Source organism: Rhipicephalus microplus, chromosome 7 (genome assembly GCF_043290135.1).
Source record: "Rhipicephalus microplus isolate Deutch F79 chromosome 7, USDA_Rmic, whole genome shotgun sequence".
NCBI classification, from domain to species: Eukaryota; Metazoa; Arthropoda; class Arachnida; order Ixodida; family Ixodidae; genus Rhipicephalus; species Rhipicephalus microplus.
The window spans coordinates 166713554-166726812 of NC_134706.1; the positions used below are offsets into that span (position 1 = coordinate 166713554).

The 13259-nt window shown below is 46.7% G+C and overlaps 1 protein-coding gene across 1 annotated transcript in view; it reads right to left on the minus strand.

Annotated features, from left to right (window-relative positions):
* Positions 1–13259, minus strand: part of LOC142767919 (uncharacterized) — a 235887-nt gene that overhangs the window by 74210 nt on the left and 148418 nt on the right. Inside the window, exon 5 of the mRNA XM_075870158.1 lies at positions 497–553. Within this exon, the coding sequence (XP_075726273.1) occupies positions 497–553 (57 nt within the window). The remainder of the gene's footprint in view (positions 1–496; positions 554–13259) is intronic.

Below are 13259 nucleotides of genomic sequence, written 5' to 3' on the forward strand. Positions count from 1 at the left end.
AACAGCCAACAACAGCACGGGAACGTGCCAACTTCAAGCTAGATATGATACCACAAAGCAGCACTAATGAAGGCGAAACAAAATCTACAACTTGCCACAACTTACCAGATATAACCAATGAACGTTGTATATAACTGTACCCTGCTTGGCCCTCGTTTACATGCGTGAGTGGTCAATGGCGCGCGTGATTTACTGTAACACCAAAGAATCCCACTGCTTCCCCTCTCTCATCATCATTCACGTCGTAGATATGCCTTGTTTTTTGCCCACTTTCTTTTGCGCCTCAAAGCGCCCTTTGCGAGAAGAGTAGGAATGTGTGTTATCCTTTTTATTTCTTGCGTTTACGTACCACAAACAAAGAAGCGATTCGAGCAGCAGTGCTTCAATGAGACAATCACAGTATCCTTCCTAATAAAGAGACTGAATAGTAATAAACGAGTTCTTGACATACTCCCCTTATAACCTTTGTCAAAGCTTATGAAGAAGAAAAGCTCACCTCTTCCTCTCCTTCCATACCGCTCTGCTCTTCTCCTGCATCAGCTTGTGCTGCACGCTGTAGAAAACATGCCAATCAGAAAATTGGTCTTCAAATTGTGCTTACAGCATCGATAGTACACTCCTTTTCAGGGTCGCGAGTTCTCGAAGTTTACAAGAAGGCTAATAAAGAGTTTTGCATTAAGAAGCGTGTTTGCGGCAAACTATGTGATGCCAAAAATATTTGTTTTCGTGAGGGTTTCATTGGTCTTGTAAATTCTAAAGGGCGACAATTTTTTCTAATATTATTTTCGAAGGAATCATTTCATCAAAAGTACTTTTTAAAATGCTTATACTTGCAAAATGTGCGGCAACACATCGAGGCGACCAACAGAAGCTATAAAAGATACTTTGTTGGTCTAACAAAACTGATGAACAAGAAGTAAGCACGTGCGATAAAAACACTCAAGTGTTTTCACAACCTACCAGGGTTATAGTGCTTAGTTAGAACATCGCGACTGAAGGCAGAGAGAGCACAACACACACTCACAAGCACGCAGACACGCAAGTGCACGAAGTGTGGCGTTAGCCTTCAACTGAAATCCAAATTTTCATGCGGAACAGCCCCCTACATACACGAACGCAATCACATGTATTCAAAGCAAGAAAACATACAAAACAAGAACACAAAACCGCATGTTTCCCACGGTCACATCTTCTGAACAAGAAGTGTGATGAATTAAGAAATATCGTCTTTGGTTTCCACAGAGGTTAACCTATGTCCACCGTCGCTCATATGGCGCTTTGGGGGGAAAAACAACTGAATGAAGAATAAATAAGCCAATATAACACTATGTGGCCTCTGGCAGCGCAGCAGTTTCGACATAGCGTATCAGGCGTTTATTGCGACAATATCCCAGCGGTTCCTGTCACCTGCGTTGAAAAGACGACCATTCACGTCTATCCTGATGTAGTAAAAATGTTGGTAGGACCAAGGCAAAGGCTGCAGCTTTCTGTTAACCATGGACGATGGGCTCTTCCAGTGTTGACATTTCAAACATGAACGCACGTACTCTCACACAAAGTGGTACATTCTGCACCAGCAGTACTGCAGCTGGAGGCGTGCATACATTTTTATTCCACCAGCGTGGCCGCATTGGAGATCCACGTGAAAAGAAATGCACATATCAGCATGCAGATGGCGAGAAATCGACATAAACCACATGCGGACATCGGATGGTTAGTAGCGATAGTAGTCTGTCGCGGATGGTAAAATGTCGAGGTGTGCGTCGCCCTGGGCAAGTGGTGGTACGTTAGGATGGCTGAGATTACAACACGATTATAAAGACTACCCACACGTCGTGCTATTGCTCGGAAAGAATGTCCGCGTATGAAAGTGCCACGGTATTGTAACTTGAAAATTGGCCCCGTATCTGCATTTATTCTGCAAATGTTGTCGAAAGACGACAGTCTTGCGTGTGAAGAGAGTAAAGAAAACATTTATTTGATGTTCTGCTCAAGAAAATCGGTGAATGCTATTCTGGAGGCGCTGCATTAGAGTGCCTCGAGCATGCAGCAGAGGCGAACGAGTGCATCAAGTCCCGTCACACGTGTGTTATGACCGCTATCTGGCAGTATTTTTTCAAAAACAAAGCGCGTGGCTCTGAGACGGGTGTGCTCGCCTGCCTTAGAGGTGATAAGGTGTAGAACCCAAGGCGATGGGTAGGTGCCACCACCGTCTCGTTTTAGCAAAGCGTCCTTCCGTGCAAACACTGGATGGTCAGCCTAGCGTGATAAGCGCTACGGTCCTTAGTATTACTTATGTATGCCTTTTATAGTAAAAGACGAACATGCAGAATATATACGTATTGTTATGGTGCCTCAGATATGCGTAATAATTGCTCTTTAATTGACAATCACACACATATGAACGCTGATTCTTGAGCAACATTGGTGGTTACTGCGAATGGAGTCGGCCGTTCGGGGTATCGACTGGTGCTGTTCAGAGTACCCAGTTCGCGGTAACGGTGGACAAACAGACAAATGTACAGACACCCAGACCAAAGCCTTTGCGTCGAAGGTCCCCAAAAAAGACTATTGTCTTTAAAGGATGCAGTTGCATACTTCCAAGCGTGTTTCTTATCTTACACTTGCCGTATTCGGTTATCGCCTACAAAGTAAGTTTTCTAAGCGAAAATGGCACCTGCGGTGCATAATATGCTTCAGAGCTGTAATAGATCCTTTTCTTTCGTTCAGATTGAGCACAAGATGCTAATAAATTAAAGATTATTCTGGAATTGAGGTGGCCGCTAGCGATACTGCAGGAATTTTAGACAGCACATGCAATGATTCTGATGCTTACCAGTGCTTGAAAATTCTTAGACAGCCATCACCGCTATTAGTCCCAATGCGTTCCACTGTTGCGCTCTACTTTGTCATGCACCTCTTTCTGGTTGGATTGAAGTGGCAGACTTGCCTAGTACACTTAGAAGAGGTCGTCATGTTTTCCTCAATGTTCGACGACCATACCCGGCACCTTGAAGCTGTACCTAAAGCCATCAAGGCCTTCGGACTCACTCTGAAGCCAGAAAAAATGCCGCTTCGCAGACGAGGAAAAATGGTAACTAAGTCCGGAGTAAGTCCTGATCCGCAGAAGACACTTGTAATCTTTATGTCCTTCCCCCCCCACTCACCGACAAGAAGGCCGTGCGTCGACTTATACGCCTGTGCGCCTGTTAAAGGCATTTCGTCAAAAACGTTTTCCGCATCGCCGAGCCACTAGCTAAGCTTAAGAAGACCGACGTGAAGCTAAAGTGGGAAACGCCGCAGCAGGAAGCATTTTGAGAACAAAAATGATGTTTGAAAACGCCTCCGTTGCTTGGGCATTTTGACGAAAATGCCGAAATTGTGCACACTGAAGCAAGCAGCGCAGTATTCGGCGCTGCCTTTCTGCGCAAGACTAATGCATTGTAAATGGCAAACATTTACGCCAGCCAGCCGCTATCCAAGGCAGATGCCCATTATTCCGCAAGAGAAAAAGGGTGCCTTGCCATCATAGGGGCTACTTCTCAGCTCTGCACCTACCTCTATGGCAGGCCTTTCAAATGTTCAGCGACAACTACGCCTTGTCATAGAGGGCTAACTTGAGATACTGTTAAGGTCACCTCGCATGGTAGAGTCTGTGACTTCAGGAATTTGACATCATCATCGTTAACAAGTCCTTACGAAGGCAGTCGGACACCAACAGCCTGTCCTGCGCACCTGTTGACAAACCACCTGACAACAACGATGGCGGTGACTGCTTGTTGAGAACCTTAAGCGTCGATGACTTAACCGAATGACATCATGCCGATGCTAAACTGGACGGCCTTTTAAGTACCTGGAGGGGTACGGTATAGTTTTCAAAAGGAATTCAAGTGATAACTGGCGTCATTTTTTGTGAAACGTTCTTTGTGAGTTTAAACATCTCGCTAAATCGGCCCAACTACGTCATCCTAGTACCATTGGTGTTACGTACAGATGTTCCGGATGTTTTACATGGTGGCCCGACGACTGGACGCCTTCAGTTTTGCCGTATGCTAGCGAGTGTACAAGAATAGCGCTACTAGTAGGGCCTTCCTGCCGACGTCACCCACTACGCCAAAAATTTTTGAGACTGTCAGCAACGTAAGATACCGCCAGCTAGGCCAGCTAGACTTTTCTAGCCCATTCAGACACCTCACTGGCCGTTTCAGCAAATCGGTATGGACATACTGGTGCCACTCCCATCGTCGAATTCCAAAAGCAAGTGGATGGCCGTTGCTACTGACAACGTCCCTCACAATTCTGAGAAGAGAAAGCTGCCCAAAATTAATGTCACTTAAGTAGCAGAGTTTTTGTCGAGAACATCACCCCTTGTCCTGGTGTGGCAGAAGTCATAATTACTGACCGAGGTACGAGCCTTACGGAGAACCTAACTCAGGCGATCCTGAGGTACAGCTAGACCAGCCACTGTGACCACCGCCTACCACTCACCGACCATTATCCTCAACGAGCGTTTAAATAAGAAAATCGCTGACATGCTGACCATATACGTTAACGTAGAACACAAGACGTGCATTGCCATCATTTCGCACACGAAAGTCGCATACTGAACAGCCGTGCAGAAGACAATGTACTTGATGCCATACAAGTTTGTCTATGGAATAAACATGGCATGTTACTCAACGCCATGCTGCCCAACGCCACTGAGGAAAAAACCTCGACACCAAAGTCTATCTTGAACGAGCCAGCACGAGAAGAGGTGCTGAACGAGCTCAATAAGCTCGACAACTCGCCCGCCTGCGCAATAAACATCAGAAGACGACGCACAGCGGTCGTTTCAACCTTCGACAACGCTTTGTGGTAGGCCTGCCTGGTGACCAGTTTCGGGTGTATATACGCCAATACCGGGGGCTCCAATATAGTGGGGAGGGGGGGCAGTACGGGCGGACACTCCCACAGGTTAAAAATCAGGGGGGTACGCCCGTCACAACTAGCTGCTGCGACTCCTCCTTAGCAAAAACAGTGATATGTAATTATGCCCCTATTTATCGTCTACTTCCGGTTGCCGCTACTCTGTTCCTCCATGAACTCTGTCAAGTGCGTGCTTGTTAGCAAACAAGGCCTCCCCTACAAGCCCGTGCCTAAATGAATCGTGCCAGTTCGAACTCATGTTCCACGCACGTGTTCACGAGCACGATGGATTCGGACGGTAACTGGCCACGCCAGAGCACCTCCACAAGAGATGAGGCACCACCGCCATCACCTTCACCAGATAGAGGTGACGACATGGGTAATATAGTAACGTACTCTTGGTGAAAAGTTTACGAGATCCGCAGGGCGAGGGAGAACGACTGAAAACTGCGTTGCTCCGGCACCTACCGTGGCGCTCCTTGGTGTTGAGGCTATTGTAGGCGGCCTCAGCGAAAAGTAACAGCGCGTCTAGACAATGAGCCGCTGCCTAATGTAATATCGAAAGCTATGGTTGACAATCTTGGCACTATGCAGCAACACCGTATGTGGCGCAGCAATGCAATCGTTTGACGCTCCTCCATGCGCTTTTGCGGCTGATAGTACGTTCTGTGATCTTTGCCCATTGGTAATCTGTCCCATGCTAATCAGATTAAATTTTTACAGTTTAGCGGGCATAGCGAGATAGCTGGCTTAACGTGATACCGGGATTGAAATCTGCATGCGCAGCACGCACACTTTACACCCCGTACAGCGTACTGTGCGCGTTCTATTTTTTATATTTAGCGTTGTCGTATTTGTGTGGTGTTTCCATGACTTACGTGCACTACCTAGTGCAAGTAAACCATGTTGGCGCTTTTAGGTGGAGTTTAGAGTTCTAAACCCGCCATATGATTAAGAGAGACGCCATAGTGGAGAGCTCCGGACACTCGAAAACCTGGGGTTCTTTAACGTTCACTGAAATATGTGCACACGGGCCTACTTCAGACCTGCCAAGTACTGGGACACAGAATTAGGAAGACCCTGCAAGGGGGGGGGGGGGGCATTTTTTAAATTTTTTTGAACAAAAAAGCGCACCTTTCGGAAGGACATGGTCTCCAGGCTTTTCAACTGAACTACCTCTGCATTAGGCAGAGCAGGGTCTGTCGGGGAAAACTTGTGTCGCATGTAGTCGCACAATGTCACAAAGTAGTGCCGAACTGCCTCGAAGAGTTCCTGTTGTTTCTTGGGCTTTAGCTTGTCTTATTTTCGAACAAAGGTAGTGGTCGCCGATTTGGCCCTCCTCAAGAAGACTTCCGTGTAGGTCTGGTTGTAGCAATGTCCAGCCTGGTCACACTTCGCAAGGAGAACATGTCCGAGAGTTTTGTCGGACATGGACGACCAAAATTCAGTTCTTGTTTTCCTCACAAGGCTGAAGAGACGCTCACACTCGGCATTGCTGTGTGGAATTGACAAAATTCCAAGCATCACCTCAGCAATTCGGCTGAACTTCAACCTTCCATCTGCAGTTCTCAGCTGTGACACCATTCTCCACTGGGCATCCACTTGTTCTTCTAGTAGAATATGGGGAGGAAGATCCTGAGCCTGCAACTTGGAAAACTCTACCTGCAGTGCGTCGACCGCTTCCATTTTCGCCTCTCCCGGTTGGAGAGGTAGCATCACTGGAAAAGAGTCCACAAAAAAGCGAACCTTTCGGAAGAACATGGTGTCCAGGGTTTTCAGCTGAACTACCTCTGCATTAAGCAGAGCAGGGTCTGTCAGGGGAAACTTGTGTCGCATATAGTCGCACACTGTCACAAAGTAGTGCCGAACTGCCTCGAAGAACTCCTGTTGCTCACTGGGCTTTAGCTCGTTTACTACAGTCCTAGTTTCCTGTCCAATGATGAGGTCCTCGTCCCCTTTCTGTGCCTCCCTGTTATGGTAGTCCAAGTTGAGCAGCTCTGGGCTTCGTTTCAGCCATGATGGGTTTACAAATCTTGAGAAAATGTCTCGAAGAAGTTCCAAGAGAAGCGACCATAGCTTGTGGATCTGGGGAGCTTGTGCTTGCAAGGAGAGGTTCACTTTCTCGAAAATGGGAATAATATTCTGCAAAAAAATTCAATATGCTCGGTTGGTTTCCAGGCTGAGGAAAACAAAAAGCAGTTTTTCACGTGTTGGGCAGTGCTGGTCAGTCTTCTGTGTGGAGGAAACCTTGGCTTTCTTCGCTGGCACTGAAGGAGCCTGTGTCAAGTTCTTTCTTTTCGTTTTGCACTGATCAGGCTTTTCTGCTGAAACTGTTGCTCGCTTTGCTGCTGCCTTTGGGATCTGGTATGAGTCCAGAAAGCTGGGACTCTTTTTGTCCTTCACTTCGTGCAAGAAGAAGCTCAACAGAGGCTTCCACTGATCCAGGAGCCTGGTCAAGCAATTCCCAAGAGATAGCCATCGAGTTGGGACATGTTTCAAGATTTTTCTGAAGTCTGCATCATGAATTTCCTGAAACTGCCTCAAGGCCTCCTTCCTCTTAGCACTCTTTTCCAGGTGATAAAATATATCTACAAGAACTTGGTCCACTTTTGCTGGAAGGCACACTGCTCCCTTCTCTGCTGCCAAGTTTATTAAGTGGCATGCGCACCCGATTTTAATCAAATTTTCTTGGACTTCCGTCAGCACCGCTGCCACGCCATTTTTTTTACCAAGCATCACGTTGGCATTGTCGGAATAAAACGCTACACAGTTCATGACCGGTATATAAAATGAGGCAGAGAGCCTCCAGAATCAGGTTCCCTATGTTGCGACCACTTGCTTGTCCCGTCAACATACACAAAGAAAGTAGTCGACTCTCAACTAAGCCAGACTCCCCCACGTATGTCACCACGATCGGGTACAACTGCGAGTGGCTATCATTACTGCCGTCGGTGGCAACCAAGAAAACTTTTTGCTTCAAGGAACTCACTATGCGCTCCTAAGTATGGTTTGCCATCTCGCCCACAATTGCACTTGTCTTGGTTCTCGCACAGCCGAACCGCTTTGCGACATCCGAAGTAGGGAACATCTTTTGTAGCAGGGGACCCACGTGGTCAGAGACGGTCAATGGAAAGTTACGTTCCAGCACAAACCCAGTGAAGAGACATTCCGCTCGGATCACGTCACTATCAGAGTTCCACTTTGAAAAAAACTGTCCCAGCTGCTGCTGCTTTTCTTGGCATTGCACGTGACTTACGTGTTTCTTGGATGTAACGTGAGCGACAACGTCGGTTTTGCCTCCGTGAGAAACGCTGATGTCGCAGCCACACACCGCGCAGAACGCAAAATGCTTGCCCTTCCTCGATTCCACGATGCAGGGGAATTCGGATGTGTACTGCTTCAAAAACATCTGTAAGTACTGTTTTCGCTCCCGCTCTTTACTAAGAGCCATGCTAGACAGCAAACCAAGACACCAACACCACTGCTGCGAAGCACGCCAACTCAACCGCTAAGAAAGCAGGACATGGTGAACATCGCAAGCTCGATCAACTGAGTGATGGCGATGGCAGTTGCAGTTGGTTTTGATTAGTCTCATCAAAGTTGCCAGACCAACAGTAAATTTTCTTCTAAAAACGGCTAAAAATTTCCGCAAAACTACGTTTTTGCACGCTTCCCGGAAGATTTTTGCGTCAACCGTACAACCGTACAAAGGGGTCAAAATTTGTACATTGTTTCATTTCATTTATTTCGCTCTTAAAGGCCCGAAGACATTACATAAGGGGGGACAAGTAACAAGATAGGGTACAATGTTCAACAGGAAAAAAAAATAAATGAATAAAAGCAAATAAGTTTACACAGGAAACAGGAATCAGAAATCACATTAACGAACTAGAACAGGATAAAAAAGAATGTACAATGCTTCACATATGTTAAACAATTGCAGAGCAAAACTAAGTACAATTCTAAAACGATTGGCTATAAACACGAAGTAGTTGAGATTATCAGGAGAGAGGCTTGAAAAAATGTTCGTTCAGTTTTGCGCGGAACGTTTCCCTGTCGGCGCATGAAGCGGAGTCATCCGGTAAGGCACTCCAGAGGGCTATTGAATTAGGAAAAAATGAGGTGATAAGTGCTATCGTCCGGCCATTTAAGCGTGCAACGGGCCTGCTGTGATTTATGCGCGATGAAGTTCTGTGAGAAGATTGGAGCAATGGTGTCTTGAGCGTGGATGATAGTAGAAGCGGTGTAGAAGGCATAGACAGGTGATCAAGCGGCGGGATTCAAGAGTTGAAAGAGAAAGAGAGTGTTTTAGCTCGGTAACGCTGGTTTTGTGTGAGTATTGCGAAGATATGAAGCGAGCTGCGCGATTTTGGATGGACTCTAGTTGTTAGGTAGGCTTGTAAACCGGAAGACTTGGCAGGTCTGCTGCTTCGTTTTCGCCTTCTACGAAAATGCAGCCGTCGCAGACCGGACTCGATCCCGCAACCTGCGGGTCAGCAGCCGAGAACTTGATCCACTAGACCACCACGACATGGCGAACTTAATCCAGCACTGGTGGTGATGAATTCACTTCTACCATACCAAACAACTGTGTAAGTGATTTTCCTTGCCCTCAGATAGCTTTGACGATCGAGTATTATGGGAGCCTGGTTTTTGAGATCACTGCCCATATCGAAAGCCCTTAGGCCTTACTACAATAATGATGTAAAGAAATCGGCAACATAAGCATTTTCGCGTTTGGTGCGATGTACATACTTACTTTCTTTTATTTTTACTAAAAAGTAGTAAAAATGTCTGGCGCGGAGATACCAGCAAACATTCTCCTTGCTTTTCGTTTTTTTTACCTCTTTTTACTTTAGTCATCTCCCGCTAGGCGGCTAAGGTCAAGTAAATGTGTATGCTACTTTTAGGTAGCAGCATAGAGTTTCATACAATAATACCTAGTGGGGACTCTGACGCTTGTGCCTATGCTGGCTCCATCAGCTGGGCTTGTACCCCCATGGGAATTATAGGAAGCAGAGGCTTGAGATCTGATTGATTGATATGAGGGTTTAACATCCCAAACCACCATATAATTATGAGAGACGCTGTAGCGGAGAGCTTCAAAAATTTCGACCACCTGAAGTTCTTCAAACTGCACCCAAATCTGATCGCGCAGACCTACAACATTTCTGCCTCCATCGGAAGTGCAGCTGCCGCAGCCGGGATTCAATCCCACGAACTGCAGGTCAGCAGCTGAGTACCTTAGCCACTAGATCACCCTGGCGGGGTAGGCTTAGAATCTGCTTTGACTGGATTACATGATTGAGATTCCTGACAACTCTTTTCTGAGTGCAAAACTAAGTCATATGAACTTCGATTTAACTGAAACTTCCTTCAATTATTTGAACACAAATTTTATTGCAAAACGTTTTTGTGACCAGGCACCAAAAAAAAAACCTAGGCGAATTCAATCATCAGGGTATGCATAGCTGTGCCATTGCGTTCCATGTTTGCAATCAAAAATTTAATGAGCTACTTCCTACAACACTTGAAAACAAAAATGTTTGTTTTCATATTGAAAGTATGTATTATCTATTCAGAAAATACCAGTACAGTATTAGGTGAGAAACTCCTGTCGTTTCATCTTCAGCGTCGCTAGGTGCATCTGTTCAAGTGGTATGCCCCCAACGCACCTCTGATTTTGCTGCGAAGTCCAGTCAGTGGAGCGTGGTCGTGCGTCTACTTGGCTTCGTCATCGCTTTGCAGTCGATATAAAGCAAGTTTAGGCAAGACACGCTCGTGAAGAACATGAGTGAGTGAGTGAGTGAAAACTTTACTTGCGCATAACGTGGAGCATTCCAAATGGTCGGGCCCCTATTCCAGGGCTCTGCTGGCCCTAGCCATAATGCCATCATTCATACCATGCTGAATGCACCGGTTCTCGTCTGAAGAACTAGAACACGAGACAATATTCTGCACTGGCATGAGACGCTACATCGAAATGCAGCAGTGAGTGGACAACACTTCACTTATACTGTCACATATGACTCATAAAGCCCCAAAGGCACAGGAAATTAGGATATCCAGTGATTATCAGCCCCTTCGAGCAACAAAGGCACTGTTTAAACCTTTTTCACAGCACCCCACTACCTGCACTACACGAAGAACGAAACTTAAACTATAAAAAAATTCCGTAGACAGTTCGCTAGCACACCGTATCCAATCTGACGCCAGTACTTCCCATAATTCTCATGAAGGTACACGATCAGAGTGCCAGATTCCTCTCTAGGTGTTATTGTACAAAACTCTAGGGAGAGCATATTAGCGCAATTGCTCACCAATGCTGCTAGCAACCATGCACTGCGAAAAAGCTGGTGCACAGTGATAGCCGTAAACCTGGAATCTATCATGTGACTGATGTGGGTTCTGAGCTTGTTAGCTACAAAGTGGTGCTTTTATTATTGGGATGATAGCAATTGTAGGGACACACCGGTGGTCACGATATATGTACACGTTCATATATATATATATATATTGTTACGTACAATCCAAATGGTGTACGAATAACTGTTTATTGGGGCGAACTTGTGCCCGAAAAGTAGTGGCGTCTGTAACAGGCGATCAGCAAAAAGGGATCAATCTCCGAGAGAAAAAAACCCTCGAGCGGTGGTCCACTTCTTTTTCATCAAAATCCCGTGCTGAGGAAGCGCGCGCCGTCACGGCCTTTTCTTGTTTGATCATCAAGCCGCTGATCTCTTGGGGGGGGCGCACGAACTAGCGCGCGTAGTTTGAATACTGCGTTCGCCTTGCGTCATTATCCCTCCTCCGAAAACGCATCGTCACGATGCGTAAAAGCAGTGTTGCTGAGATGGTCTGAATGCGTGATTTCCAATGGAGAAATAGGTATTCCTCATAATCGGGTGTGTATAATTCGATGTTCATTGCCTGTCATAGTATGGCTTCATTCTGACTACATGCACGATTTCTGTGCTCCTTCGGCATCTTGATGAGCTCACTTGTCCTTCCGGTGACACCTCGTAGTTCAAGGAGCTGACGCGACGAAGGACTCGGTAAGGGCCGAAATAGCGGCGCATGAGCTTTTCGGAAAGGCCAGGCGTCCGCACAGGAGTCCAAATCCAAACTAGGTCGCCTGGTGCGTAGTCGACTCCTCTCCGACGAAGGTTGTAACGGTTTGCATCCACGCGTTGTTGTTGTTTTATGCGATGTCGCGCCAACTGCCGTGCTTCTTCGGCTCGTTGAATGAATTCGCTGATGTCAGGCTTGTGCTCTGTAGTGTCGCCTACAGGCAGCATTGCATCTAATGGTGTGGTAACTACTCGACCATAGACTAGCTGGAATGGCGTCACTTTAGTAGTCTCCTGCACAGCAGTATTGTAAGCGAAAGTGGCGTACAGCAGTATCTTGTTCCACGCACGGTGCTCCAAGTCAACGTAAATGGACAACATATCGGTTAGAGTTCTGTTGAGTCGCTCGGTTAGCCCATTAGTTTGGGGGTAGTAAGCCGTTGTTTTCCTATGACTTGTGTGGGTAAGTTTTATAATGGACTGCGTCAGATTGGCTGTGAATGCAGTTCCTCGATCCGTGATAACCACCTTTGGGGCACCATGCCGTAGTACAATGTTAGTGACGAAAAATTCAGCTACTTCTATAGCCGTGCCCCTGGTGAGAGAGGCTGTCTCGGCATACCGGGTTAAGTAGTCTGTCGCCACTACTATCCATCGGTTGCCCATTGATGACGTGGGAAATGGACCAAGTAGATCTATTCCTACTTGTTCGAACGGAGACTCAGGTGGTTCAATTGGTTGGAGAAATCCTGCAGGTTTCCATGGAGGCGTTTTGCGTCTCTGGCAATCTCTACATGTCCTTACATAATGCTGTACAGCATCCAGTAACTTTGGCCAGTAGTATTTTGTGCTGATGCGAGCCAATGTTCTACTCACTCCGAGGTGTCCTGCTGCTAAGTCATCGTGGCAGGCTTCCAGGATTTCGGGTTGCAAGGCCGAAGGAACGACGAGTAGGAATTTCTCCTTGCTGTGCTCGAAGTTTCTTTTGTATAAAAAGTTGTTTCTCGTGAGGTACGAGGACAATCCCCGGACGAAAACTCGAGGAACACGCACGGGTTGCCCTTACAGATGCTTGATCAGTTTAAGCAACTCCGCGTCAGATCGCTGATATTCAGTCATGTCTGCGGTGCTCACGGCCTCAAGAAACGGAAAGTCGTCTCCATCTTCCCCAGGTGCAGATTCCATTGGTGCGCGTGATAGGCAATCAGCATCGCTGTGCTTGCGACCCGACTTGTATACGACTGTTATGTCGTATTCTTGCAACCTGAGGCTCCATCTAGCAAG